This window comes from Pseudorca crassidens, chromosome 10, assembly GCF_039906515.1.
Source record: "Pseudorca crassidens isolate mPseCra1 chromosome 10, mPseCra1.hap1, whole genome shotgun sequence".
NCBI lineage: Eukaryota > Metazoa > Chordata > Mammalia > Artiodactyla > Delphinidae > Pseudorca > Pseudorca crassidens.
The window spans coordinates 61,082,611-61,107,993 of NC_090305.1; the positions used below are offsets into that span (position 1 = coordinate 61,082,611).

General features: G+C 55.6%; 1 protein-coding gene across 3 annotated transcripts in view; it reads right to left on the bottom strand.

Annotated features, from left to right (window-relative positions):
- Positions 1–3,813: 3,813 nt before the first annotated feature.
- VIPR1 (vasoactive intestinal peptide receptor 1) overlaps positions 3,814–25,383 on the bottom strand; it is a 33,047-nt gene continuing 11,477 nt past the window's right edge. The window contains exons 3-13 of one of the 3 annotated variants that reach the window (XM_067753954.1): positions 21,332–21,439; positions 15,261–15,367; positions 13,773–13,876; positions 13,214–13,346; positions 10,492–10,645; positions 9,898–9,958; positions 9,629–9,695; positions 9,166–9,257; positions 6,167–6,296; positions 5,894–5,935; positions 3,814–5,236 (exon numbers count right to left, since the gene is read on the bottom strand). In XM_067753954.1, coding sequence (XP_067610055.1) covers positions 5,045–5,236; positions 5,894–5,935; positions 6,167–6,296; positions 9,166–9,257; positions 9,629–9,695; positions 9,898–9,958; positions 10,492–10,645; positions 13,214–13,346; positions 13,773–13,876; positions 15,261–15,367; positions 21,332–21,439 — 1,190 coding nt within the window. In that variant the 3' untranslated portion in view covers positions 3,814–5,044. Of the gene's footprint in view, positions 5,237–5,893; positions 5,936–6,166; positions 6,297–9,165; positions 9,258–9,628; positions 9,696–9,897; positions 9,959–10,491; positions 10,646–13,213; positions 13,347–13,772; positions 13,880–15,260; positions 15,368–21,331; positions 21,440–25,383 lie in introns of all 3 variants that reach the window. The other 2 variants (XM_067753953.1, XM_067753956.1) reach the window with 2 other exon arrangements.

Genomic DNA, 25,383 nt, shown 5'->3' on the forward strand with positions numbered 1-25,383 from the left:
TCCATCCACCTCACTACAAACTACTCAATTTCGTTTCTTTTTATAGCTGAGTAATATTCCATTGTATATATGTGCCACATCTTCTTTGTCCATTCGTCTGTCGATGGACACTTAGGTTGCTTCCATGTCCTGGCTATTGTAAACAGAGCTGCAATGAACATTGTGGTTAACTTCCTACTTTAAATCTCTTTCTGCACGAAAGACCTAGAGTGTTTTCTCTTTCCTGCACTGACCCATGACTGGTTTGGCTTCCTCTCCTCCACCATCTACCACACCACCAGGCTCAGATGGAGGGACTCTGAAAGGCCACACACTTACCCAAAGAGACGTCCAAAAGGAGATTGAGAGTCAGACTCTTTTGGTTGCCTACTCAACAACCATCTTCCCTTATCAGATCAATCCTTCTTCCTTATCAGATCAACTTCCCTCTGGAAGCCTGGTCTCTCTTGCAGCCAGGGCTTGGGCGTGTGACCTAGTCCTGGCCAAGGAGCCTGAAGAGAGTATGTAGAAGGTGGGTTCTGGGATAGCTTATCTTCCTGACAAAAGGAGACACACAGGAAGCACTCTCCCTGCCAGTGGATGGAGTTCTGTGAGAACATGATGCTTGGGGCAGAAACCGTTGTCTTGGAATCAAGAGGGGATAAGTCTGCGGATGAAAGTCAACACATTGAGGATGGCAGAGTGGACAGGTAGAAAACATCTAGGTCTACGCTGACATTATTGAACCTCTGAATTAACCCTGGAGCCCTCTACTTCTCGTGGGCATCACCCTGGCAGGACCCCTTCCCTCTGGGCCACATAGAGGCTTGTTCAGAGCTCTTCAAAGTTTTTTCCATGCCAGTATGCTAGGCTCAGAGATGCTGGGATCTCTGGGAGCTGGGCTGGGACTAGGGTGAGGCAAGTGAGGCACTGTCCTTGGATGCAAAATTTAAGGAGGGTCACAAAAAAACTCAGTAGGTGATCAGGATAAATGATATTTTACAGGACCTTAACTCCCTGACCAGGGATCGAACCTGTGCCCCCTGCAGTGGAAGCACAGAGTGACTCCTAACCACTGGACCACCAGGGAATTCCCTTTAATGTAATTTTTTTTTATTTTTTGCGGTACGCGGGCCTCTCACTGTTGTGGCCTCTCCCGTTGCGGAGCACAGGCTCCAGACGCGCAGGCTCAGCAGCCATGGCTCACGGGGCCAGCCGCTCCGCGGCACGTGGGATCTTCCCGGACCAGGGCACGAACCCGTGTCCCCTGCATCGGCAGGCGGACTCAACCACTGCGCCACCAGGGAAGCCCTAATGAAATATTAAAAAAAAAATCAAAACTAATGTAAAAATACAAAGCGAACAAAAAAGGTCAAGATTTTTAAATAAAGACGATGAAGATTCAGGGTCACCAACCAGGTCTGCTTGTATGTTTCTACACAGGGCAATCCCAGTGAATGTCACCTATGACAATTCATACAATGAGGCAGGGTTCTGGGACTGTGAGAACTGGGTTCAAGGCCGGGCTGGACCAGTGACTTGCTGGTGATCCCAAGCAAGTCCCTTCCCTCCTCTCTGGACATAATCTGCCCTGCATGGGGGCTGGGGCGTTGCCAGGATGGCCTCCGGACACATCCTCCTCATCCCCATGACCTGCAGAGGTTCCTGTCCCTCTTTCTGGGAGGCTGTGTCCTGGCTATTAATATCTCGGCCATCCCTGGCCTGATCAGGGTGTTTAATGACTGCCAGCTGTGGCTCCGGCCGCTCCCCCGGGAGAAACAAGAGCAGTTGCTGTTCCCACATGGGAGTGGGGGGTGGGCCTTGCTCATTAAAACAGGCCCTGGGCAAGTGATGGGAACTGAGGCGCTGAGACCAACTCTTCACCCCACCTGGCCTTGCCCACCAGACAGAGGTGCCTGGGGATACAGACTCCCTGCACCCCAGCCCCCCGGGGGCTTCCCTGGTCTCCCTAAGTCCTGCCTGGGCCCTGTTGCCTTAGGTCAGTTTCCAACAGCCTTGGGACTTCTCCCCAGATGCCCCACAGACATTAGCTTCAGCCTGTCCCAAACCAGGTCCTCCCTCCCTCACCTGGATGAAGGACTGGCAGCTTTTCCTCGGCCTGTCCCTGGGGCCCTTCTCAGCAGCCCGAGTGGCCTGCCCCAAACCCACCCTCATCCCCTTGGCCTCATTTAAGAAGTCCCCCCCTGAATTCCTACTGCAAAGGGCTCCCCGCACCTGCTCACCTCGATTCAGGTGTCCCTGGCATCTCTCATGCTCCCTTGGGATCTGGAGACTACTGCCTAGTCCACAGGGACTACCCCTCACCTGGGAAGATGGTCCCTATCCATTCTACTGGCAGACTGGTCACCCTCCTTGGGCAGCCTGTCCCCTGGAGTGGCAGGAGTCATCCACATGGTGGCCGTCTGTGCCAGGATGGTGAGGGGCTACTTGTCTTTGTCTTCCCAGAGGGAGCCCACCTGAGCTAACTGGGCTTTGCCCTCAGGGTCTGGGGTCAGCCTTGGTCAAGGATCAGGGCCTAGCCTGTGGGGAACCAGAGGTCTGGTTCCACCTAGGGTCACAGCTGGGTCTGGGATGGGAATCACTGCCACAAGGTCAGGGGCCTTGATCTGAGGGCCAGGTCCTGGGTCTCCTTAATCCCAAACTGTCCCTGGGGTCATCAATCCTGTGTCCTCACCACTTCCTCTCTCTTGTATCTCGTTCTGAAATGGAGCTGAGGAGAGAGGCCTGCCCTCTGTGTCAACTGGCTTCCTGGGGAGGGGCCTGCACTCAGGTATTTGGGTCCTTGAGGCCAACTTTGGTGATGTCCTTGAGGCACCACCAGGTGGCAATAGAGATGAGCTTGTTGGTCTGTGCCGGGAAAGGCAGGAGAGGGACCGGGGAGCCGGAGGAAAGAGGGGCTGCAGGAGAAATTCTGCTCGTGGTCACCCCTATTCCACTCCCACTCCATAGGCAGCCTGGGATGTCTGCTCATGACCTCTGCTGGCCAGGGACAGTGTCTCACCTTCTCCCCATTCCTGAATGCTCCACTACCAGGGGGTGGGGGGTAGGGAGCTTTTCACCTCCTGCTACCTCCGAGGTGGGGCCCCACTTCTGTCCTCCCTTTTTTGTCCCTGTCTTGGGTCTCTCTCTGTTTTATTCACTTTTTACCCTCCTGGCTGATAACTCTGCTTCTCCCCAGACATGACTCACTAATGGTGGGATTTCAGGCACGGTGGTGGATGGGCCAGGTCCGGTCAGGACGTTTGCAGGAAGTGGAAGCCAGGGAGGTCAGCTGGAGCAGTGGCTTTGAATCCATTCCTTGCTGACCAGCGTCATCTTCTTCGCCCTGCAGCCTCTGTGTCTAAACCTTTCTATTCGCTGTATTGTCTCTGTTTTGGTGACATCTGCTCTGTCCTCTATCTGCCACTTCTTGGCAACATGGTCATCTCACACCCCATGTGCTCCTTGGGTGCAGGTACCCCCATGTAACCACTTTTGGGACCGAGGGCAGCTCTGTCAGCTGTTCTGTATAGATCCAAGAATAGAACTATCTCTTCTTGGTTGGATTCAGGGGGTGGAAGGACACTACGAGGACGGGGTATAACTTCACCACACTCAGAGGAGAGAGGGTACCACGCAACAAGATGTGAGTTGAAAGCCCTTAGAACTGTGTGTTCCTCACATGGAAGCCAGAGGGGTGGTGGCATCTGGCTTCAGTGATGTCTTGGACCAGCCCTCCTTCGAAGGGGGGTGGGGGGCATGGCCGCAAGTTGGAAGCTGGTCTCCATTTTAGCCCACATGGGAACACCAACCACCAGGAAAACCAAGCGAATCCAACCCAGTGTTTATTGTTGCACAAGCCTGTTTGCAGTCCCAAGGGGATCTTCTGGCTGGGGCGTGAGTAGGAAGCCGTGTGGCCACAGGGGTGCAGGGCGGACACAGGACATGACAGCCACCAGGCTCTTGTCCAGATGATACATGGGCTGGGGGACTCCTCAGCCACACTCCAGGGAGGGTGGGGTGGGAATGGGGTTTGCGGGATGGTGGTAATAACAATATCAGTGGTGATACAAATAAGCAAGAGGATCCAGCTTGCTACAATATATAAAAGGCAGCAGTTAAGAGTCTGTGCTTTCACTTTCCCATCAGCAAGATCTGAGTTCAAATGCTGTCTGTGTGACAAGATGAGGTACCTGCTCTCTGTGAGGCTCAGTGTGAAATAGGGACAGTAGTGCCCGCCTTGCTGGGTTGCTCTGAGGATTAAGGGGCCCAAGAGTGTACATCTCTGAGCCCGGTCCTAATAGTTGGCACATAGGTAGGAAGCCAGGGGCAGCTCCCACAGCCCATAAGGATTGGTAGGGCTGGTGGCAAGCTCCTGGAATTGTTCCAGCCATCCCGGGATGACTCCACTTTAGCGGGGACTATGAAGATAGCTGCCCTCCCCAAACCAAAACCCCTCGTTTACAACCGCATCTGCCGGAGGCAGAAAAACTCATTCACCTTGAAGAGCTGGCAGCTATGAGGAGGCACTGAGGGAGGGGACCGCGTCTTTGGAGAGATGCCTGAATGGTGATGCTTAACCCAAAGGAAACTGACAGCAATGGTGGAACTTCAGGCACTGTCGAGGTGGCGGTGGCAGGTGACCTTTTGGGGCAAGACCTTTGTCCCCTCAGATCACACCACGTTCCCACATGCATTGTCAGGGGATAGGCGGTGGCCCTCCTCGGATGGGTAGCGAGATCTACCAGGCCGTGGAATCAGGTGAGAGTATGCAGATTTCTTGCCCTTAACGGGCGGAGGGGGCCTTTGGGGGCGGAGTCTGAAGACTGAGCTCCACCCCTCATCTTCTAGGTAGGAGCTCCCAGCTCTCCCCCATCGTCTCCCCAGGCAGGCGCAAGGGCAGCGTTCTCCAGGGGCTTCCGGACAGTGAGCTGGGGGTGCCCGGGCAGCCTCCGAGCTCAGGGCTGGGGCTGACCTCGCCTGGCAGGCCTTTGCCCCCGCTGCCGCGCGGGGTGGGGGGCGGTGCCGACGGGAGGGGCCGCCCACCCGCCTGGGCACCTGGAGGTCAGACCAGGGAGACTTCGGCCTGGAAGCTGGAGGAGCGGCGCGCGCCGGGGCTGACGCGGGTCAGCATGGAGACCTGAGTGCTGCACGTGGCCCCGCTGCTGCCTGCTGACGGGTGCTGGTATTTGGGTTTCCAACCCAAGACGCCCTGCAGATGCCAGCGCCGCCACTTCCGCCGCAGCTCTGCCTGCACCTGGGAGAAAGGAGCGTGGTCAGGCGCGCCCCTATGAAGCCTCCTGCACTGCTGATTGGGCTGCACTCTGTCTAGGGTGCGTGAGCCAGACAGTCAGAGCCTCTTGCGGAATCTAACTTGAAAGGTCAGATGCTACCTTGGGCAGTGCAGAGATGGGACCTCCTAGGGGCCAGGTCAAATCAAGGGATTGGAGTGGGGGGAGGTGGGAGCCAGAGAGGATCAGAGAATTCAGACCAGGGAGGGAGAGGTATGCGGCCCAATCTCCTGATCCCTGCCCTCCAGCTCACCTTGAGCTCATCCCAATAGACCTCTGTGCTTTGGAACCAGGGCTCCACAGTGACTCAGGCTGCACTTCACCCATCCCCACCCACTCTGCACACAGCCACCTAACACAGCACTTCTAAAACTCTGATGTGCACATGAATCCCCTGAGGTTTTCTTAAAAGCAGATTCAGAGTCAGCAGGCCTGGGGTGGGCCCAGGAATCAGCATTTTAAACAAGGTCCTAGGTGCCGTCACTGATTTTCTAGTCTGAGGACCACACTTGGAGTAGCAAGGTTTGACTCTTCTTTGCTCTGCACATATCCCGTCAGGGGTTTTGGACCTTGGGGCTACCAGAGTTCTGTTCCTTGACCCCCAAGGTCTGAGAGGGGCTTACCTCGCCATTGAGGAAGCAGTAGAGGACGGCCACCACAAAACCCTGGGGAAGAAGGGAGCGGGAGAGGTGAGGTAGACAGACCCTGGGAGCCCCAAACCCTGCCCCACCCCTGTGTTCCCCTGGTGAAACAAAGGGCCAAACATACAGTTGGTGCTTAATAAATACTTATTGCAATGAAACGATTGGAATCTAGCGGCAAGAGGCCAAGGCCCCAGGTGAATTTCCTCCCTTAAAGCCCAGAGAAGAACGCAGCCTTAAGTCCACAGTTCATACCTGGAAAGACCCCACGACGAGCTCAAAGACCATTTTCACTTCAGCCTTAAAGTTGTCGGGGAAGAAGGCAAACATGATGTAGTGCACTCCAAACAGGGGGATCAGCAGAAGGGTGGACTTGGCCAGCCTCCTGGGGGCAGGGGAGGGGCAGGCAGTGGGTATGGGTGTCCACATGTGTACGCACATGGGGCACAGAAGACAGGGACAACGACCAGGATGTGTGAGGATAGACTGTTGGTTCCCATCAGTCCTACGTCCACAACTGTTTCTGTTCCATATCTGCAGTGCCTATGACCTCATGCCCCCTGGGCCTCCTCCCTCGGACTTCCAGCTCCAGTGAAGGAGGGACAAAGGGAAGAGGTGGCTTTACCAGAACCCAAGGACAGGGCTACCTGGAAAGGGTTGGGATCCTATGGTAGAGGCCTTACTAAGTAAGTGCTAAAATCAACATGGGAGGAGTCCCTTGAATGAGATGGAAACATGTTGAGAAGGGCTTCTTGAATGAGCTTGAGCCACAAAGTGGTATAGTCAATGCCAGAGACCATGCCAGAGTCAATGCTGGAGCCGTGAAAGAAAGTCTGTAGCTTCCCTCCCCTTTGTCCTATCTAATACCCTTCCAGAGCCTCCCACTGGTCAAATTTAACTACAAGTAAGTGGATAAAGAATCCTAGCAAATGTAGCTTGCGAGGAGAGAGAAACCCCTCTATTTCCACTTTCTGGAGGAGAGAGTATAAAGGAGGGCCAGGGCTCAATCCCAAGGATTACATGTAATAGTGGTATTTCAGGCTCTATGGCCGCTAATGGGGATAGTTTCTTGAGCAACAGGAGATCCTGGTTTCCCTTCCCCTGGTCTCAGTTTCTCCAATCTGTACAATGGGGCGAGTGTATGCTCAACATGGTCAAGGAATAGAAGTGGGGCCCACTGTAAACTCGGAAGCGCTTTGGGTACTATGAAATACAGTGCATTTATGAGAGACCAATACTCTACTGGAAATGAGGGCATTTGGGAAGGAAGTTTTTGTAATTGGGTTGCTGACCACAGATGCCCAAGGCCACTTGGGAGGATGATGGGTGCTCAAGTTTGTGCCTGTCACCAAGGATGACTCAGGGTCAACTAGTAAAGCCCTGTCTTTGGCTTCTCTGCTGTATCTACTTCCCCAGGAGTTGCCAACTTTTCTGGGATTACACCCCTTTCTGCCCCAGCCCCGCTCCCCACACCAATACACGCACCCCCAGAATTCTCTGGAGGACCAGCTCCTCCTTCACTGGCCATGTGTGTTCAGCAAGGTCCACAGTCACTCTAAATGACTTGCCCCTTTCCCATGGAGCAGAGCTTATCCTGTTTCAGGCCTCCCAGCCACTTGACCTCATAGCTGGTCCAGGCAGTGTAAACCCACAGTTCCCTGGCTGGGAGAGGTCTGAGGGGTGAGTGTGTCTCTGCCTCTGTGTCTCCTGCCTTGGCAGTCAGTCCAGGTAGGCCTAGCCCTGGGCCCGAGGACCCACAGCAAACTGGGGGCAGAGGAGCTGGCCTTGCCCCTCCACTCCTTCCTGGACCTGGTCCCCAGACACGCCAGTGTCCCGAGCACTGCCCACCGCTCCTTGACTGCAAACCTATCCCACGCGCCTGAGGCTGACAGATGGAGGCTTTCTTTAAATTGGAGGCTTGTGGGGAGGTGGAGAGTGGGAGCTGACAGTCCCTCCGCGGGGAGCTCCATCTCCTACTCCCCCCACCCCTTCTGCCTGCCAACAGCTGTTCAGTTTCCACCTCACCCACGTGGACCTGGTGATGACCGGTTCTCTTTGCCTCAGATTCAAGCCCTTTCGAGCAGTTGTATGTTGGGGAAAACAAGGCCCCACAGGGAAAGTAGAGGAGGAGGGGGCACAGGCCTGATGTGCTACCCCCTGGCAGACTGTAGACCCCTACAGGGCCTTCCTTTCTCAGACTGGAAGGGAAGCTCCACCTCCACACCCCGAGGGAGGAAGTGCTGTCACACCAGGAACGGGAGTCTTAGTCTCATCAGAGAGAATCACAGGATTCCAGAATAGAATCCTAAATCCAGCAGCTCGTGACATTCTAGCCAGGAATCTTAGAACCACAGCACAGATTCCCCAGAGAGAAGCCAGGCCCAAGAGAACATTCTGGATCACAGGACTGGAAGGCCGCTGTAGGACACCCCAGGTTTGTCTTGTCTGTGCAGTGCTGATAATCTCCTGTTCCCATCTGTGGGCACACAGACCGACTCACCCTCCCACAGCCACCCCATTCATGTTTCTGTAGCTCTGTCTTCCAGCCTTGTTGTCCTCATGAAAGCCTGCCTGTTCTCCAGGCCCCCCAGGCACAGGAAGAGCCCTCACACCTTTTCAAGCAAGGATATGACCCCTGTCCCACAGACACCGTGCCCTCCCCCTGCCAAGACGATGTGCTCCCAAACTCTAGAGGAGGAGGGAGTATGTGTCAGTTTCCTCATCTGTGAAATGGGGACAGTCTGGAGGAGACTGTACAGACGAAATGAGATGATGCTTGGAAACCCCGTTGCACACACCTGGCATGTAACCTGTGGATGCCGTTACTACTCTCAGGGAGGACTGAGTCCCGAATATGGCCATTTCCTTGGTAGACTGGGGGCTCCCCTGGGGCATGCATCTACTGTGCCCCTTTTCTGTGCCAGGCCCATGCCAGGGACTGGGCACACGGTGTGAACAGGACACAGGTTATCTACTGTGTTCTCGAGCTCCCTGGCTTGACAGTAAATACACAGCGGGGCCGATCACCTGTTAGGTAAGTCATGCAGGAGAAGCAGGCCTGGGACTCACGGGCCTGGTGAGGGTGGGACTGGGCAGGGGACACTCGTGCACTGAGCCAGGCCATGGGGGCAGAGGTGGGCAAGAGCAAGGTGGGTTTTTGATGATTCTGGAGGGGGGCTTCCAGGGGACGTAGGATGATTTGTGGACTGGGGCTGGGGATACCGGGAGAGCCGGGGCCCTGGGCCCATACTCACGAGTATGGGCTGCTGTCACTCTTCCCGACATCTGGGGCCCGCAGTTTGTGAACCAGGATTCTGATGATGCGAATAAAGAGGATGAAGTTCACCTGGTGGGTGGGGGCCAAGGTCGGGTGGTCAGAGAGGGGAGGCAGGGTGTCCAGCCCCCTGGGCTGATGGCCTGTCTTCTTCCCCAGGGCCCAGCTATCCATCCATCTTACCTCTCCCCTACCTCTTCCCACTTTGGGAAAGTCATCGGAACTCTCCCTCACATCCCTAAGGGCTGGGCCTCCCAATCTGCTTTCTCTACTCTAGAGGAAAAACTGGTGGGGAAAGGGCTGGGGACAGTCCTGCATTAGGCATTGGGAAGCCTAGGGTTCAGTTCTGACCTAGACACGAATTTCCTGTGGGACCTTGGTCAGTTGTCTACCCACTCCGGGCCTCAGTCTCCCCATCCCTAAGTGGTGGGAGGAGGCCTTACCAAGATGGAGGCGAGGATGGGAGCCTTTATGATCCACCACAGTGAGGAGATGATGGTGTCCCAGCATCTGGGCAGGGTACGGTGGGGGAGAATGAGAGATTGTCCTCGGCCAGAGAGAGTCAGCAGTCCTCCTGTTGTCCCCGGCTCTGCCCCAAACCCTTTAGAGACCACTGGTCCAGAGTCTGTTACTCCCCGGTCCCCCTCATCCCACCCGGGGGATCTGCCCCGAGTGACAGCAGCCAGGAGGAGGGAGTGGGGTGACAGCTCACCCGTAATCCTCAAAATGGATTCTGATGATGGTCCACACCATGGTGAATGTGCTGGGCACCCCTGTCAGGGCCAAAGGAGAGAGAAAGAGGAGAGAGTGTGGCAGGAAGAGGGGGAGATCGAGGAGGAAGAGCCAGGAAGAGGCAGGGAGAGAAAAGGGTGGGTTTCCAACGTGGCCACGGATGGTGGCATATATAGGTAGCTCAGTGCGCAAAGATGCCTCATTGAGGGGGTGAAGCTCTATGTCTGAGGGACTGTGTTTGCCTAAAGGGGACTTGTTTTCTCATTTGGGCAGAGGCACTGTATAGATTAGCAGCAGCCCTGTGTGTTTCAAGGACTGGAGGGGAAATGGAAGGATGCTCAGAGAACCTGTGTGTTCCACGGGTCAGCTCGAGGTGCAGCCGCAGCCAGAAGGCCCTTGCCCAGGGGTCAGACGACGGGAGGACTTTTATCAACCCACGGCCAAGTGCCTTGCAGGCAGGATCTGCAGCCCAGCAAGACCTAAGGCAGCAGGCTGGGTTGGTACCCACCCCCTAATGAGCTCCCCAGGCTTTGCCCCCTTGTTCCCAGCCTGGCAGCCCTCCCTGGTACCATACCCCAGCCGATGAATATGTACCCCCAGAAGTACTTCCTCTCGGAGAAGAAGGAGACGGCGAGCAGGGTGTGCAGGTAGAGGCCCTCCACCAGCAGCCAGAAGAAGTTGGCCATGACACAGTACTGGAATAACACCACGGCCGCCTTACAGCCCACCTGCAGGGGGAGGAGAAGAGGGGGGCCCAGTGGAGTTAGCAGGGGTCCCTGCCTGCCCACATCTCTGTCTGGGGTGACAAACAGGATTGCAGTACAGCCAACTTACTCTCTTACTTATTTCTGTATTATTCCCTTAGAAATATACTCAGTGGTTTTCCCATTATCCCTAATTTTACATCATCTGATGCTTTGGAATAAGCTTGCAATTTTAATTATCCACCCATCAATTTATCATCTATTCATCTTCCTATCTATATATCTATCCACCCACCTACCCATCCAACCATCCACCTACCCACCTATCTATTTATCCATTTATTTACCCATCCACCCACCAGACATCCACTGCCAACTCACCCATCTATCCATCTACCATCCATGCATCCAACCATTAACTATCTATCTGCATCCATCATCTTCCATCTATCAGTCCATCCACAGACTCACCTGTCTCTCTCTCCATTCATCTACTATCCACATACTAGACATCCACTACCAACCCACACACCTAGACATCTATCCATCCATTCATTTATCCACTTGTCCATCAATCTGCTCATCCATCCAACCACCAATATACCCCCACCCATGATCTATCCAATTTTTCTTACTTTATCCATCTATCCTTCCACTTAGTCATCCACACACTATTTACCCCATCATCCAGCTACCAACCCATCCACTTACCATCTCCGCTACTCATTTATCTTATTCCTATTACGATTGAAGGTAGCTGGAAGACGTATGAGGGAGAATTCTTGCTTGCATTAGCAACAATCCCTTGAAAGTGTAGGGATATGGGCTGTGGACTGTGGAGTGGGGTTTAGATGGAATTGTTGGGGGAAAGATGGGGATGGAGAAGAGGGAAGAGGAGAGTGAAGTAGAAGTTAGGAAAAAGAGGAGAGTGGAGGGATGATCCTTCCTCCTGGGGGCCAGAGGAGCTAGAGGAAGAAGGGGTTCCCCAGGCAGGTGAGGACAATGGAGGAGTTAGGGAGACCCCTGGGCAGGGAAATCAGGGGCTCTGGGCGGCCCAGCTCGCATGATTAGAAGGTCTTCTGGGCCATCTGTCCTCTCCCAGAAACTATCTGCCGTTTCAGATTGAGCCCAGATACCTGTAAGCCAGAGCTTAAAGCCACCCTCTTCCAGGAAGCCCCTCTGCTTTCATTCCTCCTTGTACCCAGAACACAGGTTCCCACCCTTTCCTCCTGTGCCGTCGGCTTTGAGGCACCCTCAGAGAGCAGCCTACCCTCCTCTCCCAATGGTTGGAAAGTCCTTCCTCAGGTCTTACTTCAGTCCCTCCTGTTACAGGCAGTCTGTTTCCCCCACCTTCCCTCATCTGCTTTACAGCAAGAATAACTCAGCTCTTTAACAGGACTATTAGCTGTGCTTCTCCTTGCCTTGGAAAAGCTTCACAGAGCTGCTAATGAATCGGGAAGCTCATTTCCACAATTATCCTCAACAAGTGCGCCGGCGGCTTCAGGCTGCTCCCCAGGCTCCGGGGCTCACACCGCACAGGTCTGAGCCCTACTCCCAGGCTGGATCATCTGAGGCGCCCTGGGAATGCCCAGGGTGGCTCCCCTCCCCCTTGTCGAGATGCCTGAGATACCACCATCACTCTCTGGAGAATTTTTTTTTTTTTTGGCCACACCTCGCGGCTTGTGGGATCTCAGTTCCCAGGTCAGGGATCAAACCTGGGGCCTTGGCAGTGAGAACGTGGATTCCTAACCACTGGACAGCCAGGGAACTCCCTGGGGAGATTCACTTTCAATTTCACTCTCTGGGGAGAAGGTACTTCTGACCCCTGAAATAATGCACTGTCTCTGAGGTCACTCATGAGGCAAAAAGTCACTGACCACAAGGGACGAATGGGAGCCAGGGCTGGTCTTGAGCTCCCTGTCTCAGCTCAGGGGGCACTCAGGGAGGAGGCCCTGAGCACAGAATCACCTGCAGATGGACCCCTTAGTGACGGGCCATGAATTCCTTAAATGCTCTCTTAACCTCCCTTGCCTAGGATGGTCCAGAGTGACTAAGGGCAGGGGAAGAATAGAAGAAGAGGAGGGCTGTGTGGGTTTGGACTGGCTCCAGAAGGCAACGGGGGGAGTAGGAAGGGGGGCACGGTGAGCAGAGCCATGGGTATGCAGATGGCAGAGAGGAGGGATGGAAGGAAGCTTGAATGTCCTTGCACGACGGGGAAACTGAGGAAGGGATTTCCCTAAGGTCACATAGGAAGTTAGCAGCAGAGGCGGGAAGGGGGCTGTGGGCTCTGGCACGAAGTGTACCACTTTGCACCCAGGAGAGGTGTTTTTCATTGGCAGGAGTAGGTGTGTGAACTCCCAGATGGCCAAGCAGCATCTCCTGCTGCTGGGAGGGAAGTGGGATCCAAGGAGCTGGCAGGCAGGGTCGGAGGGGGGCCATCTTTGGAGAGACAGAGAGAAAGAGAGAGGGAGAGAGAGAAAGGGAGAGAGAGAGAAAAAAAAGGGGAGACAGGAGGGAGGAGAGGGAGAAGAGGAGATTCAGGTGACAGATGGCAGAGGTGGGCCAGGGAGGTGGGCCTGGGCAGGTCCTCACCGAGCCCTTGGAGCAGTGGTCCGACTCCCCGCTGTCGAAGAGGGCCAAGTCTTTGATGAAGACAGCGGTGGCCCTCAGGATGAAGGATACGAAGAGATGGATGTGGATGTAGTTCCGCGTGCAGTGGAGCTTCCTGTGGGAGGTGGCCAGATCCAGGAGGCCGAAGGGGCCTCAGACCCCCACCCCAACCAACAAGTCCAGTGCTCTGAGGAAGGGTAGGGCTTGTAGCCTCTGGATGCAGACCCCACCCCGAAGGGGGGCCCTGTCCCCAGGTATCCTACCCATGTGTGCAGCCTGGCTTGCAGGTGCCTCCTTCCAGGGCACAGGCCCCGCCCTCTGGTGCCCTATCCCCAGGTACAGGGCATCCTGTGAGGGATGAGGCCGACACAGGTGAACACTTCGAGCACCCTGCTGTCTCTAGGGGAGGCTGGCCTGGCGGGGGCGCTGGGGAAGGACTGTGTGATGCCTGGGAGCTGACAGTGGAGGGGGCAGAGCATGCCTGGGTGAGGAGTGACCTGGCTGGTCTGCTTTGAGACCTGTTGCAGGAGCTGGTCCTCACCTGAACAGGCTCAGGATGGCAGTGGCGACAAGGAGGGTGGCGAGGGACAGGCTGTAGCCGACGGTGTAGCCAGTCTTCACAGAACTGTAGAACATTGTCTGCTGCTGCTAGAGGGAGGTGGGTGAGGATCTTGGGCGGGGGTGGGGGGACTCACCTAGGGGGTGTTGGCAGAGGCGGGGTGCCCTATACATCTTGCCTCCCATCCCTGCCTTGACAGATGAGGAGGCTGAGGCCCAGGGCTCCCAGGAGCAGCTGAGTGGCCCCTTCCAGTTCCCAGAGCCCCTTTCTCCCTGGTTTCCACGAATGAGACAGCACTGCTTCCCAGGGTCGGGTGGGGGTTGAATGCCCTTTCTCTGCTCCTTCACAGGGGAAATGTCAGTGGGGGAAGGGGCGAAGACCTCACACGATCCACTGGTCCATCCATTCATTCTTCAGTCACGTGTCCAACAGCCCTTCTGGGCCAGCTCTGGGCTTGGCATCCTCAAGCACAAGACTGCTTGCCCTTCAGACCCCCCACATGAGGCCCTCTCACCAAGTGGCGAGGAATGGACAATGGTAAAGAAGACGCTAGGGGGAGGGTAATTTCCCATTTGGGACTCTCAGAGGCTGGATTTAGCAGGAGGAGGGCAATCTGGCCTTTATGGGGAGGAGGGACAAAGCTGGACACCAAGGGCTTCCTGCTGGCCCCTCCCCATGGACACACATGCAGAGCCATGGTCACTGGGCCGCCCCTCCTTCCTCCCCACCTTCCACACCCTGCTGGAACAGAGGCCAGTGGTCAAGAAGGATCCTGCCCGAGGATCTGGTGGGCTTTTAAGGCCTCTGAGGAAATTGCTGCCCTTTTGGGAGGAGTGAAAGCCTTGTCTGTGAAGGGCTTTGGGGGTGGGACAGAGGTCATCACAGACAGACTACATTCACCCACCAAAGCAGCGAGGGGCTCCTAGCTCGGGACTTCAGTTATACACTAGCCTCCCCATCAATATCCTTCCCTGGCTCCTGGCCCCACATCCTTACAGAGACCACCTATGCTCCACCTGCTCCAGGGCAGATCCCCATCCTGGGACTGAGGACAATGGTCCTGTCCCTGTCCCTGCCCCTGATTGGCTCCTGGGTATCTGAGGCTGGTTCATTCCAGGATCCGCACCTCAGTTTCTCTTCTGCGTGTGACAGGTGGGATGGGCTCTGTCTGCCCTGCCAGGGCTGGATCAAGGCTCCCACAAGGGAGTGGAGTGGCCTAGCCTGGGAGTGCTGCTTCTGCTTTGATGCTGTGAGTCATCCTCCTGGAAGCCCCCTCCTGGACCCTGTCAGGGGAGCCAGGGGATGCGCCCCTGGGAATGCGGGCCTGGAGAGGGAGGAGGCTTGAGGAGGGCAGACCCTGGGAGTCCTGGCTCCGACATGGAAGGCAACTGTGCCCCTTGGTGGGAGAGAGTGGAAGGGGCTAGCAGGCCCAGGTACTCTAGCGTGTGTGTGTGGTGCACTGAGGCCCACCTCGTCCAAACTCGATGCGTTGTCATCCAAGCCACAGGCAATGGGGTAGGGACCAGGCTCCAGGGGCGTCCAGCCCTCGTCAGTGCAGCTGCGGCTCACGTTGCGGCCTGGGTGGAGGGCAGGGGCAGAGAGGAGAGAGGTTGAGGCAGGGAGTGGGTAGGTCGGAGGAGTAGGCATGGGGCCTGGCTGTCTCTCTGCTCAGCCCTACTCTCACCACCCCCTGCGGCATCAGGCTCCAGCTGTTCTGACCTGGACACCCAGGGCATCACGGGGCAGCCTGGGGCAGGGAGAAGCACCTCCAGGGTGGCCAGGGGACGCACCAACACAGATGACAGCCAAAGCAGACATTCCTGCCCCTTGTCGTGTCTGAACCTGACCCCAGGCGCAATTTAAACTCTGATCCTTGTCACGAGCAGCCTGGATCCTTGGCGTGGAACGATCCCTGACCCTTGTCATGAGCTGAATGCTGACCCCCGCCACAGGGCCATGGATGCTGGTGTGGCAGATGCTTCCCTTGTCTGTCCTGTAGGTACAGACAGCAGCCTTCTGGCTGCGGCAAGGGGCCCAGGCCTGCCCAGCCCTCCTGGGTCAGCCTGCCTGGGCCTACGGGCCTGGGTTTCCTCCCACGCCTGGGGGCTGGGGGTTCAGATGTGCTGCTGGAGAGGGACCAAAGGTGAGGCAGGAGGTGGGTGGGCGTCGGAGGACCTCTGATAAGGGCACAGGTGTGAAGTCCTCACACACGGAGAAGGGGCACACGCCCAGGCAAAGGCAAGTATGAGAATAATTGAGCTGCACACCATTGCAGAATCTCGGGGCTGAACCACTAAGGCTGGGGTTCCAGGACAGTGGCACTGTCCGCTGTCCCTGGAGGACCAGGGCTACAGCAAAGGGGCAGGACCACTGAGCGGCCATGTGAGGTGAGGGGTGACCCCAAGGCTCCCCACTCGCCAGGGAGGGGAGAGGCTGAAGAGAAAATGGGTGAGCCAGAGAGCTCTCTGCCCCCATCCCAGGACTCATTACAGAGGCCGGGACACAGCCTTCCTGCCAGACTTGTTGTGGGAGAGGAAAGGAGAAGGAGGAAGGGGGAGGGGAAGGAGGAAGAAGGAAAGGAGAGGGAGGGAGGGAGGATGAGGGGAGAGAGAACAGGTAGGAGGAGAAGGGGGTAAGAGGATGAGGAAGAAGGGGGAGGGGAGAGAAAAGCAGGGAAAGAGATAAGGTGAGGCGATGAAGAAGAGCTGAGAGAGAAGATGGGTCCTGACATCCTTGCCGTCTAGCTCCTTTCTCACCTGCACCACCACCATCAGCACCTCCATCAGCACCAGCATCACCATGACCATGACCGTCACCATCACCACGATGCACGTTTTGAGAACTTTTCCCAGGTACACGGTACAGAGCACTTCAGGCATATTGTCTTTTTGAAGCCCCTCAACCACCCAGTGGGAAAGTAATCCCATTTCACAGTTGAGAAGTAGGGCTCCAAGAGGCTGGTCACTTGCTCAAGGCCACGTACATAGGACAGGGTAGAGCAGGTGTGGTCCCATAGTCTTCCCAGGTAACCTTGGCCCTCATCTGCACTGAGGTGACTGAGAACTTGTTTCGGGTGTCCAGGTGCAGAGCTGTAGGAGGCGTCAAGCCATCCCGAGCTCAGGGAGGGTCACTGTGCATATGTTTAAAATTTCCAAACCTTGCCGTGTGCTCAGAACATCCCAGGTGATTCCCTATTCCCTATTTCTATAAATCCTCCTGGCCACCATTTGAAAGAGGTTCTTGTCACCCTACTTTATGGACGAGGAACTGAGGGACAACTAGGGGTAGGGGGATAACCAGGAAGGAGCAGCCCGTTGGGTCTCTTTCCACTGTGAGGTCCCAGGGGTGGCAGGAAGGACTTTGCTGAGGAAGGGACCCTAGGTTGGGCCCGTTTCTTGCCCTGGTGGCCCATTTCTGCACAGACCTCCCAACCGCACTGCCACAGGAGGCTCCCAGGGCATGAGAAAACTCTTCACACTGCCCCTCTGCACACCGCCCCTCCTCACCCCCTCAGCTTTCTCCCGTTGCAGCAGAGGGTGGGCCGGCCTGGAGGCTTCAAGCAGCCACTCATCAAACTGCAGGCCCCCATCAGCCCCAGATCTCAGGAGCTCACTGGGGCCCCGGAGGCCATGCCCCTCCCCAGGAGCTGATTCTTGGGGGACTGACCCTGCCAGACTGGGGCAAGTAGGAAAAAGGGGACAAGGCCAAACCAGCCAGCCTTAAAGCAGGGACACCAAAGCTCGGGCTTTGGGCTCCCCACTGGCCGGAGGGTCCAGGGCTCGACGAGGCCAGGCCCATGACATAGTGGACACCTGGGATTATCACGAATGAAGCTAGCGAGCCTGGGTGACCCAACAATGTCTACACAGCAGCATCACATGCCTTCTGTGGGAGCAGTGGGGAGCAAACATTAATGTGTTAAGGCTCGTGATCAGGAGTTACCAATAGTCCCATTAAAAAGGGGGACGCCAAGAGTGAGAGAGGTTGGGTGACTTGCCCATGGTCACACAGCAAAGAAGCAGCAGGCCTGGGATGCAGACCGAGGTCAGCCTGACTCCACATCTTTTTGGGCTCCCAGCAGCAGCTGAAGGGGGACTTTGTCCCTTGGAGCCCCGATTGCCCAGAGAGCAAGGGAGGGCAGGGGATAGCGGGGCATCTTCAGGGCTGGGTGGCCACTTTGAAGAGCCTGGGACTGAAGTCCAGGACTCCAAGGGAACTGCTCTTGAGATGATCTCAGTAGAAGTCACCATGGGACCCTGAGGATCAGTCAACAGTGTCTTCCCCAGTCTGGGCTGGGGAGCCGACAGACCCTGTGTGTGTAGAGGGGGCTACGGAGGGTACGAGAAAGGGCGAGGGACTTTAACCCTGTGCTGGGAGGGCCACTCCACATCCTCCCAGTCTCCTCCCGTTTGTCATGTCTCAAAAAAGAAGTCACGGCTGCCCTGCCCCCTTTCCTCCCTCAGTTCTCCACGTGAAAAGCCCTACTCGGTGTCTGGGGCTAGAAATCGGGGGTCATTTTCTCCCCACTCACCTCTCTCCTCCCCCATCAGTCACCAGTCCTGCCCCAGCTTCCCTTTCCTCGACACCAGCACTGACCGTCTCATCTCCCCTGGATTAGGTAGGAGCCTCCTGATGGTTCTCCCTGTTTTCCTGCCCCTCCAACCCACTCCGCACCCTGAATCCTGGAGGGTTGTTCTAAAATCTAGACCTGATCGTGGCACTCTCTTGCTGAAATCCTGTCAGTGGCGGCCCACCCCAGCCAACCAGGGCAGACGTCTTAGGTTGACAAGACCTCCTTATCTACGGTTTCATGTGATGCTGCGGGGAGGAGGTGTCCCACAGACCCCATAGACACAGGTAATATAGACTGTGGTGTCTTCTTATCAAAATAGCCCTCCTACTTTTTACTCTTAAAAAAAGTCTCTTCAAATATTTAATGGCAAAAACACCACAGGTGAAAGACGTGCAGACCACAAATAAAAGGACTAGACCTCCACAGTTGGGAGACTGGGATTGACATATATACACTACTATGTATAAAATAGATAACTAATGAGAACCGACTGTATAGCATGGGGAACTCTACTCAGTGCTCTGTGGTGACCTTAATGGGAAGGAAATCCAAAAAAGAGGGGATATGTGTACACATATAGCTGATTCACTGTGCTGTACAGCAGAAACTAACAACATTGTAAAGCAACAATACTCCAACAAAAAATAAATAAATTGAAAAAAAAAGGACTAGACCTCCACAAACATTTTGGTGCCTTGGTGAGCAATCTTTGCCTGGCCACCCCTCCTTCCCACGTTCTTTACCCAGCCTGGCCAAATGACGTCTTTTAACTCTCTTCAGCTTTCCCTGTAGAACCAGGTCCCTTCCAACCCTTCCAGAGAAGACACTCCTTCCCCAGTCCTGTTACCCAGAGGGGCAGGAGTTTGGGTTGCCATCCCTGCTATCCCACACTTCCCTTACATGCAAACTTTCCTCTTTGGAATTGAGGCTCACACCTTCTTCATCTAGTTGCCCAGGAAAACACAGTCTCTTTCCTTTACATATTCAGCCCCTAGCCCAGTTTCCTATTTCTTGCCATCATTTTCAGAGGCTAAGGCTGCCAAGTATAGCTCGACAGGTTGTTCACTGCACAACAAGGGCATCTGGCTGATGAACACTGGGGGCTAAAGCGTACTTCATATTCAGCTTGTCACTAGGTAGGTTCTGGTGAGATGTTGAATCCACCTGAGGAAGGCTGCCTTTCTCTCATCTGCCGAAAGGCTTGGTGTGGGCCCCCCTGAGGCTGGCAGCCTGGGGGTTAGCCAGATGGTGGGCTGGACTCCAGGTTCTCAAGTGAAGGATCTGCCTTTACAATTCCAGCAGGGACAGAAGGAAGAGCCTCAGGAGGAATGCAATTAGCAGGCGCTTCCAGGGATCCCAGGAAAGGCTGGTTGCCAGGCTCTGCAGAAGGAAGCATCATGAGAGCTGCCAGAGGAGCTCATCTCCTGTCTGCCCAGGTGCTGGGTCCCGCTGGAAGAGGGCTGGGCTAGGTGGGCGCTGGCCTGGAATACGGCACACCTGTGGCTGACCCTCAGGGAGGGCATCCGGATCTCTCCCTCACTGCTGAGGTCACAACACTGGGCACTGGCAAGCGAAACTGGCCTGCTCCAAAGAGACCATTTGGTCCATCTCCCATTCCCACTTTACAAATAGGGAAACAGGTCCAGAGGGGCAAAGGCCACCTGGAGTGAGAGACTTTCTGCTCATCCTCTGAGCCCTTATCTAGGTCCCATTCATCACCAACCCTTCCCACCCCAGCCCTGCTCCTCCCTCTGTCCTCCCCCAGCTCATCAAACCCATACCTGAGCGGGGCACACTCGAGTCCTATCCCCCCTCCACCGCACCTTCCTGCTTCCCTCCTCTGCCCTGCTCTCCACCCAAGTCCACACCATCATCATCTCTCGTCTGCCTTGGGGTTGGGTCTTCCCATTCGTACTCCTAGAATCCTGTCTTTGCACAGAAACCAGTTATCAGTTAAAAACCCGAACTGCACTGTTTCCGTCGCCTGCTTAACCCCTGCAGTGGCTTCTCAGTGAACTTAGGAAAAGCCCAAGTCCTGTCAGTCCTCAAGGCCTGCGTGGTCTGCCCTCTGCCCGCCTATCTCTTTCCTCTCCTCCCTCCCCTGGGCTCACTGCTCTAGCCACACTGGCCTCCACTGAGTTTCCTCAGGGCTCATCCCGTGGGCTGTTGATCCTCTGAGTGATTCCCCCCGCCAGGACCTTTGCGGCTCTTTCCCAGCCCAGGTCTTCAGACCGCAGCTGCAGTATCACCTCCTCGGAGAGGCCGCCATGACGCCCGCCTTAGGTGGTTTCCCTCTCTTCTCTCTCCCAGCACCGCTTATCATTTATAATACATGCATTTGTTTTCTTGCTACACGCCTCTCCAACTAGAACGTGAGCTCCCCGAGGACAGAGCATTTTACCCCTCTGCCCCTCACTGTGCTTGTCTAGCTCAGTGCCAGTCAACACAGTAGGTGTTTAATGAACATTCACTGAATGAAAGGATGACTTACTGTGTCATCTTTAATTACTGGTAGCAAGACAGCCCACTTCCTAAAGAGGTTCCTGCTTTTCCTTTCTGCCTTATATGTGAACATTCACTTAAGCAGAACTTGACAAGGTGTGTAAGAAAGGTCAGTTTCGTAAAGTCAGAAAGGTCATTGCCTCGGAGAAGTGAAAGACTCATTCGTGGCCAGCCCAAAACAATGGGAACATGGCAGCCATAACTATCAGTCAATCAGTTATCAATTGCTGAGCAAATATTTAGTGAGACCTTCCCACATGCTTATCTTTCTGTGAAGAGCTAATCAAATCCTATGAGTCCTTCAGAGAACTAATGTCAGTGCAACCTGTTCCAGGAAGCCACCCCTGATTGCTCCAGCCTCTTTGAGCACCTCCTTTGCCTTCTCACTTCCTTGAGAGGTGAGTCCCTACTCCAGCCGGCTCTACTCCTGCCACCAAGACCCTGCCCTTCAACCCAGGGTTCTTACCTTGAATGGGGGAGAAGAGTTTAAAGATGAGAGGGCAGGCCAAGACGACCACCTGGCCCCGAGGGGTGGCTGGCCAGCAGGTGAGGTTGTCCCACATCTTGCTGCAGCCTGTGGGGTGAAGGCAGAGGACACGTGGGTCAGCGTGGCCACCAGGTGCCTCCAGCCTTGGGGCCTGAGCCCACAGGCACCCACTCTTTTCCTCCTCCTCCAGGCTCCCACCTTGAGGAGCCTCCAGTCCGAGAGGGGAGGCACAGCCCTGCTCAGGCTGTACAGGGAAGGGGGAGAAGGAGGCATAAGTACAGCCCCATGGTCCTTGGTGAGAGACAGAGCGCCCCCCTGTGTGTTTCAAACAGTGGTGGGGTTTTGTTTGTTGCAGAGACTAGGGGGGCCTTCCCCGGCATTCAATGGGCAGGCGACAGGGTTGCCAGGCAGGTATCCTGCATGGTTGTGCACAGCGATGAATTGTGTAGTGTTTGGGACTTTCAAATGAGTTGCTGGGCGTTTGCATAGATGAAAACCTTTTGTAATGACCAGAGGCTATACTCTCACTCCATTTTACATATAAACACAAGGTACTTATTGTACGGGTCTGACAATACGAGTTTTCCAGGAATGCAACCGCCAAGTAAAGGAAGAGAAGACTGGGCTTCGTTGTGCTCTAAGAGTTGTTCTCACTAAGAGCTGTTCAATGTTTTGGAAAATCACCTACGACAATGCTGCCGTGAACCTGGGTCGGTGATGCAACCGGCATATATATCAATCTATGTTTAAAGCTTTCACATTCCCAGAATTTATATTTATAGGTACAACCTTTAGACTATGTCTTCTTATCTTTCGGTGTGATTGTGCTGGAATGTACACACAGTATTCCAGCACACATAGTATTTTATTATATGTGTCTTTATTTTTGTTTTACGTTATAACTAGAACATGATTAAAAAAAACCGTGTGTCCTAAATTTCATTTTATAATAGTAAGGGAGGCATTAGAAAATATTTCTTGTAAAAAGGAGCTGTTGGGTATGATAGGGTGATGGGTATATTGGGATTTAGCTAGTTCTTGAAGAGTCTTCATAAAACTCACATACAACACAGATGCCTCCAACCCTGTGAACTGTGACAGGGGCGGTGATTAGGGAGTGAGTTTGGAGAAAGCCCTGCATCGCAGGCTGAGCTCTCCGCTGTGTACCTATTAGCCTTGAAGGCCTGGCTGGTGACGGATGCACAGACCCCCTAGGGATCTCTAGGGGTCCACTTTAATAGGCAGATGCAAATGCCACGGTTTTGCCTGTTCAGGGTCTGGGTGGCCCTGAGGAACAAGGACTCCTCTGGATGCCGTCCCCGGAGGGAGGTTTAATTGTCTCTTTGCAACCCTGCCAGTCCCATAGATTTACTCAGGAAACCCAACCCCTGAGCTAAAGTCAACTCCAGCTGGGCCAAACCCAGCCCAGCCCAGGTCCGAAGGTTCACAAGTTCCCAAGAAGGGGGCCTGGGAAGAGGAGGTGGAGGGACATCCCCACCTGGGGAAGAGCCTCGGGCCTCTGAATGCTAAAGTGGGCCAACAGCGGGGAGGGGATGCCATCTGGGGCTGCGGTAGCCAGGTGGCACCTGCAGCTGAAGGCTGAGAATGCCTGGATCTCCGTGGCCTGGTCAGAGTGCACAGCCTCCCTGCCTTGGGGACCTCATCCGCTACCACTCATCCTATCCTGAGTCTTCTGTGGCCTCACTCTGGCTCCCAGTCTCTCCTCCATTCCTGTGCCAGCAGCTCTGGAGGCCATGTAGCTGCTCTTCAGGCCAGTCAAATCCTGCTAGTGATTTAAGACCCTGTTCATAATATCATCAGCAAACATTTATGTAGCCTTTATATATGGGAGACACTGTTCTACCCTCTTTACATAAATAACTTATTTAACCCCCTCCCATTTTACAGATGAGCAACTGAGGCACAGAGCAGTTATGTAACTAGCCCCACGTCACGTCGCTGGCGAGGGGGACAGCCTGTTCACACGCTCCATCTCCAGCAAACCTCTTGCACTCTGCCTGGTCTGAAGGGCTCAGTGCCATTTCCAGGAATCTTGCATGGCTGCAGTGTGTATAGCCCTGACAATGCTGGGCACACCCTGTCTTGCAGGCCAGCTATTGTGTTTGGGTACTTGCCAGGCTTCAGGCTTTCTGGATCTCCAGCGGCGGTCCAGATCAGGAGTGGATTCAGAGCTGGGTCTCTGGCCCTGAGTTCAGCTTCACCAGAAGAGGCACAGAGGGGAGGGAGGCTGGGCTCTGCCCTCAGGGCGGCCATGCTTGGCCTTAAGGAATCTCAGCACCACCAGGCCTGGGTTGTGAACTGTGCTGGGGTGCAGGCCAGCAGGCAGCGGGGGAGCCAGGGAAGAGGGGCTGGTAGGGGACACGTGGTCAGGGAGGCGTCCTGCTGGAGACAGCAGGGTCGGGAAGCTGAGATGGGGTGACAGGCAAGAAAATGCTGGGCTCCTGGAGGGCCTGTGGTTGTGAGCTGGGCCTGAGAGTATCCCCTGTGTGTCTGCCCCCGGGAGGCCACTCAGGTCCCACCGCACACGTCATCAGGCCCACAGAGGCCCAGGGCCCAGGCTGGCTGAACATGCCCACTGGGTGCTGCCACCTCAACAGGAAAGAAAGCCCAGCCTGGGGTGGGGGATGGCGAGGCAGGAGTGGGGGGCCTCTGCTTGTCGTTTTATAGACGTGTGTGCACAGAGAGACACGCACACTGACAAGCACTCCCAGGCACACAGACTCACAAACACACACGCACATATACATACATGTACACTTACTTGGACATGGAGAAACCAGACACAAGCAAACACAGGCACAGAGAGACACACACAACTCACAGACACACACGTACAGACATGACTGAGCGTGCCACAGACACACACACACACACACACACAGCACACCAGGCAGACACATCCAGGCAGGTCCAGGCTTACACAAACACATGCCTCCAACACACAAAGACACTCAGAGTGAGGCACGGAGCTATACACCCCAGAGGCACAGCCATAGCCCTAGACAGACAGGGGCCAGGAGCACACAGCTGGATGTGCGTGAACATGCGCAGAGCCTCACAGGGTCACGGGCAGACTCACCGCCCACAGACCCATACATGCCCTCCTCTGGATCTCGGGCCAGCTGCCTGGTGACAGGGTGTTGGCACCTGCCATGCACCCTGTGCCAGCAATGACCTCATTGGGATCACGAGGGTGGCCTGCCCTTGGGGCCTATAGTCTGGGGTCTGGGCCTCTCTGGGCTGCACATGCTCCCGGATCCCACTGTGGCGCCTTTCCGAGGCCTGTCTGCAGCCTGGTCCTGCCTCCCTGCCCTGGCAGGGGGGTGGGGCATAGGCAGCAGGCAGGTCCGGCCACCCCTCTACCCAGGCCGCAGTCTCAGGGCCCTGGGAGACAAAGGGCCGGCCCTCCTTGCGAGCTGGGAGAGGCAGAGGCCCTCCGTGATGCTATACACACGCTCACTGCCTCTACGGGAGGCAGAGAGCCTGGGCGGCAGGGCCCAAGAGGAGGGGCCCAGGACGGGGTGCATAACTGCCAGCCTCAGGGAGATGGGGGCACTGGGGAGCCAAGAAGAAAGATGCTCCCTGCTCCTGAGCCAGGCTGCTACGTAACTGTAAGCTCGGCCTCGGGGAGGTGACCTCTGGGAGGGAGGCCCAGAGCTGGTCTGGGCTCCCTACTGCTCCAGCCCTCCCCCTCCCTCACAGGGAGCCTTGAACGCCATAGCCGCTCCCCACCTGCCACGGGCAGTAGGCCTGGGCGCGTCCCAATTTCCCAGCCTCTCTGCTTCTCCCAATCCTGCCCACCCTTCTGAGTCTGGCTCGGGCTGCAACTTTTGAAGGAAGCCATCTACTTCCTTCCGTTCTCACCCCAGGGCTGCTGAGCCAAAGGCGGGGAGCACAGGATCGGGGAGTGAAGACCAGAAGGTGCTGCCATTTGATCTGATGGCCTCGACCTGAGAGTGGATCTGGGCTCACGGTGTGAGGGAGGGGGGCTCCTTGGGGGCTCCTTCTTG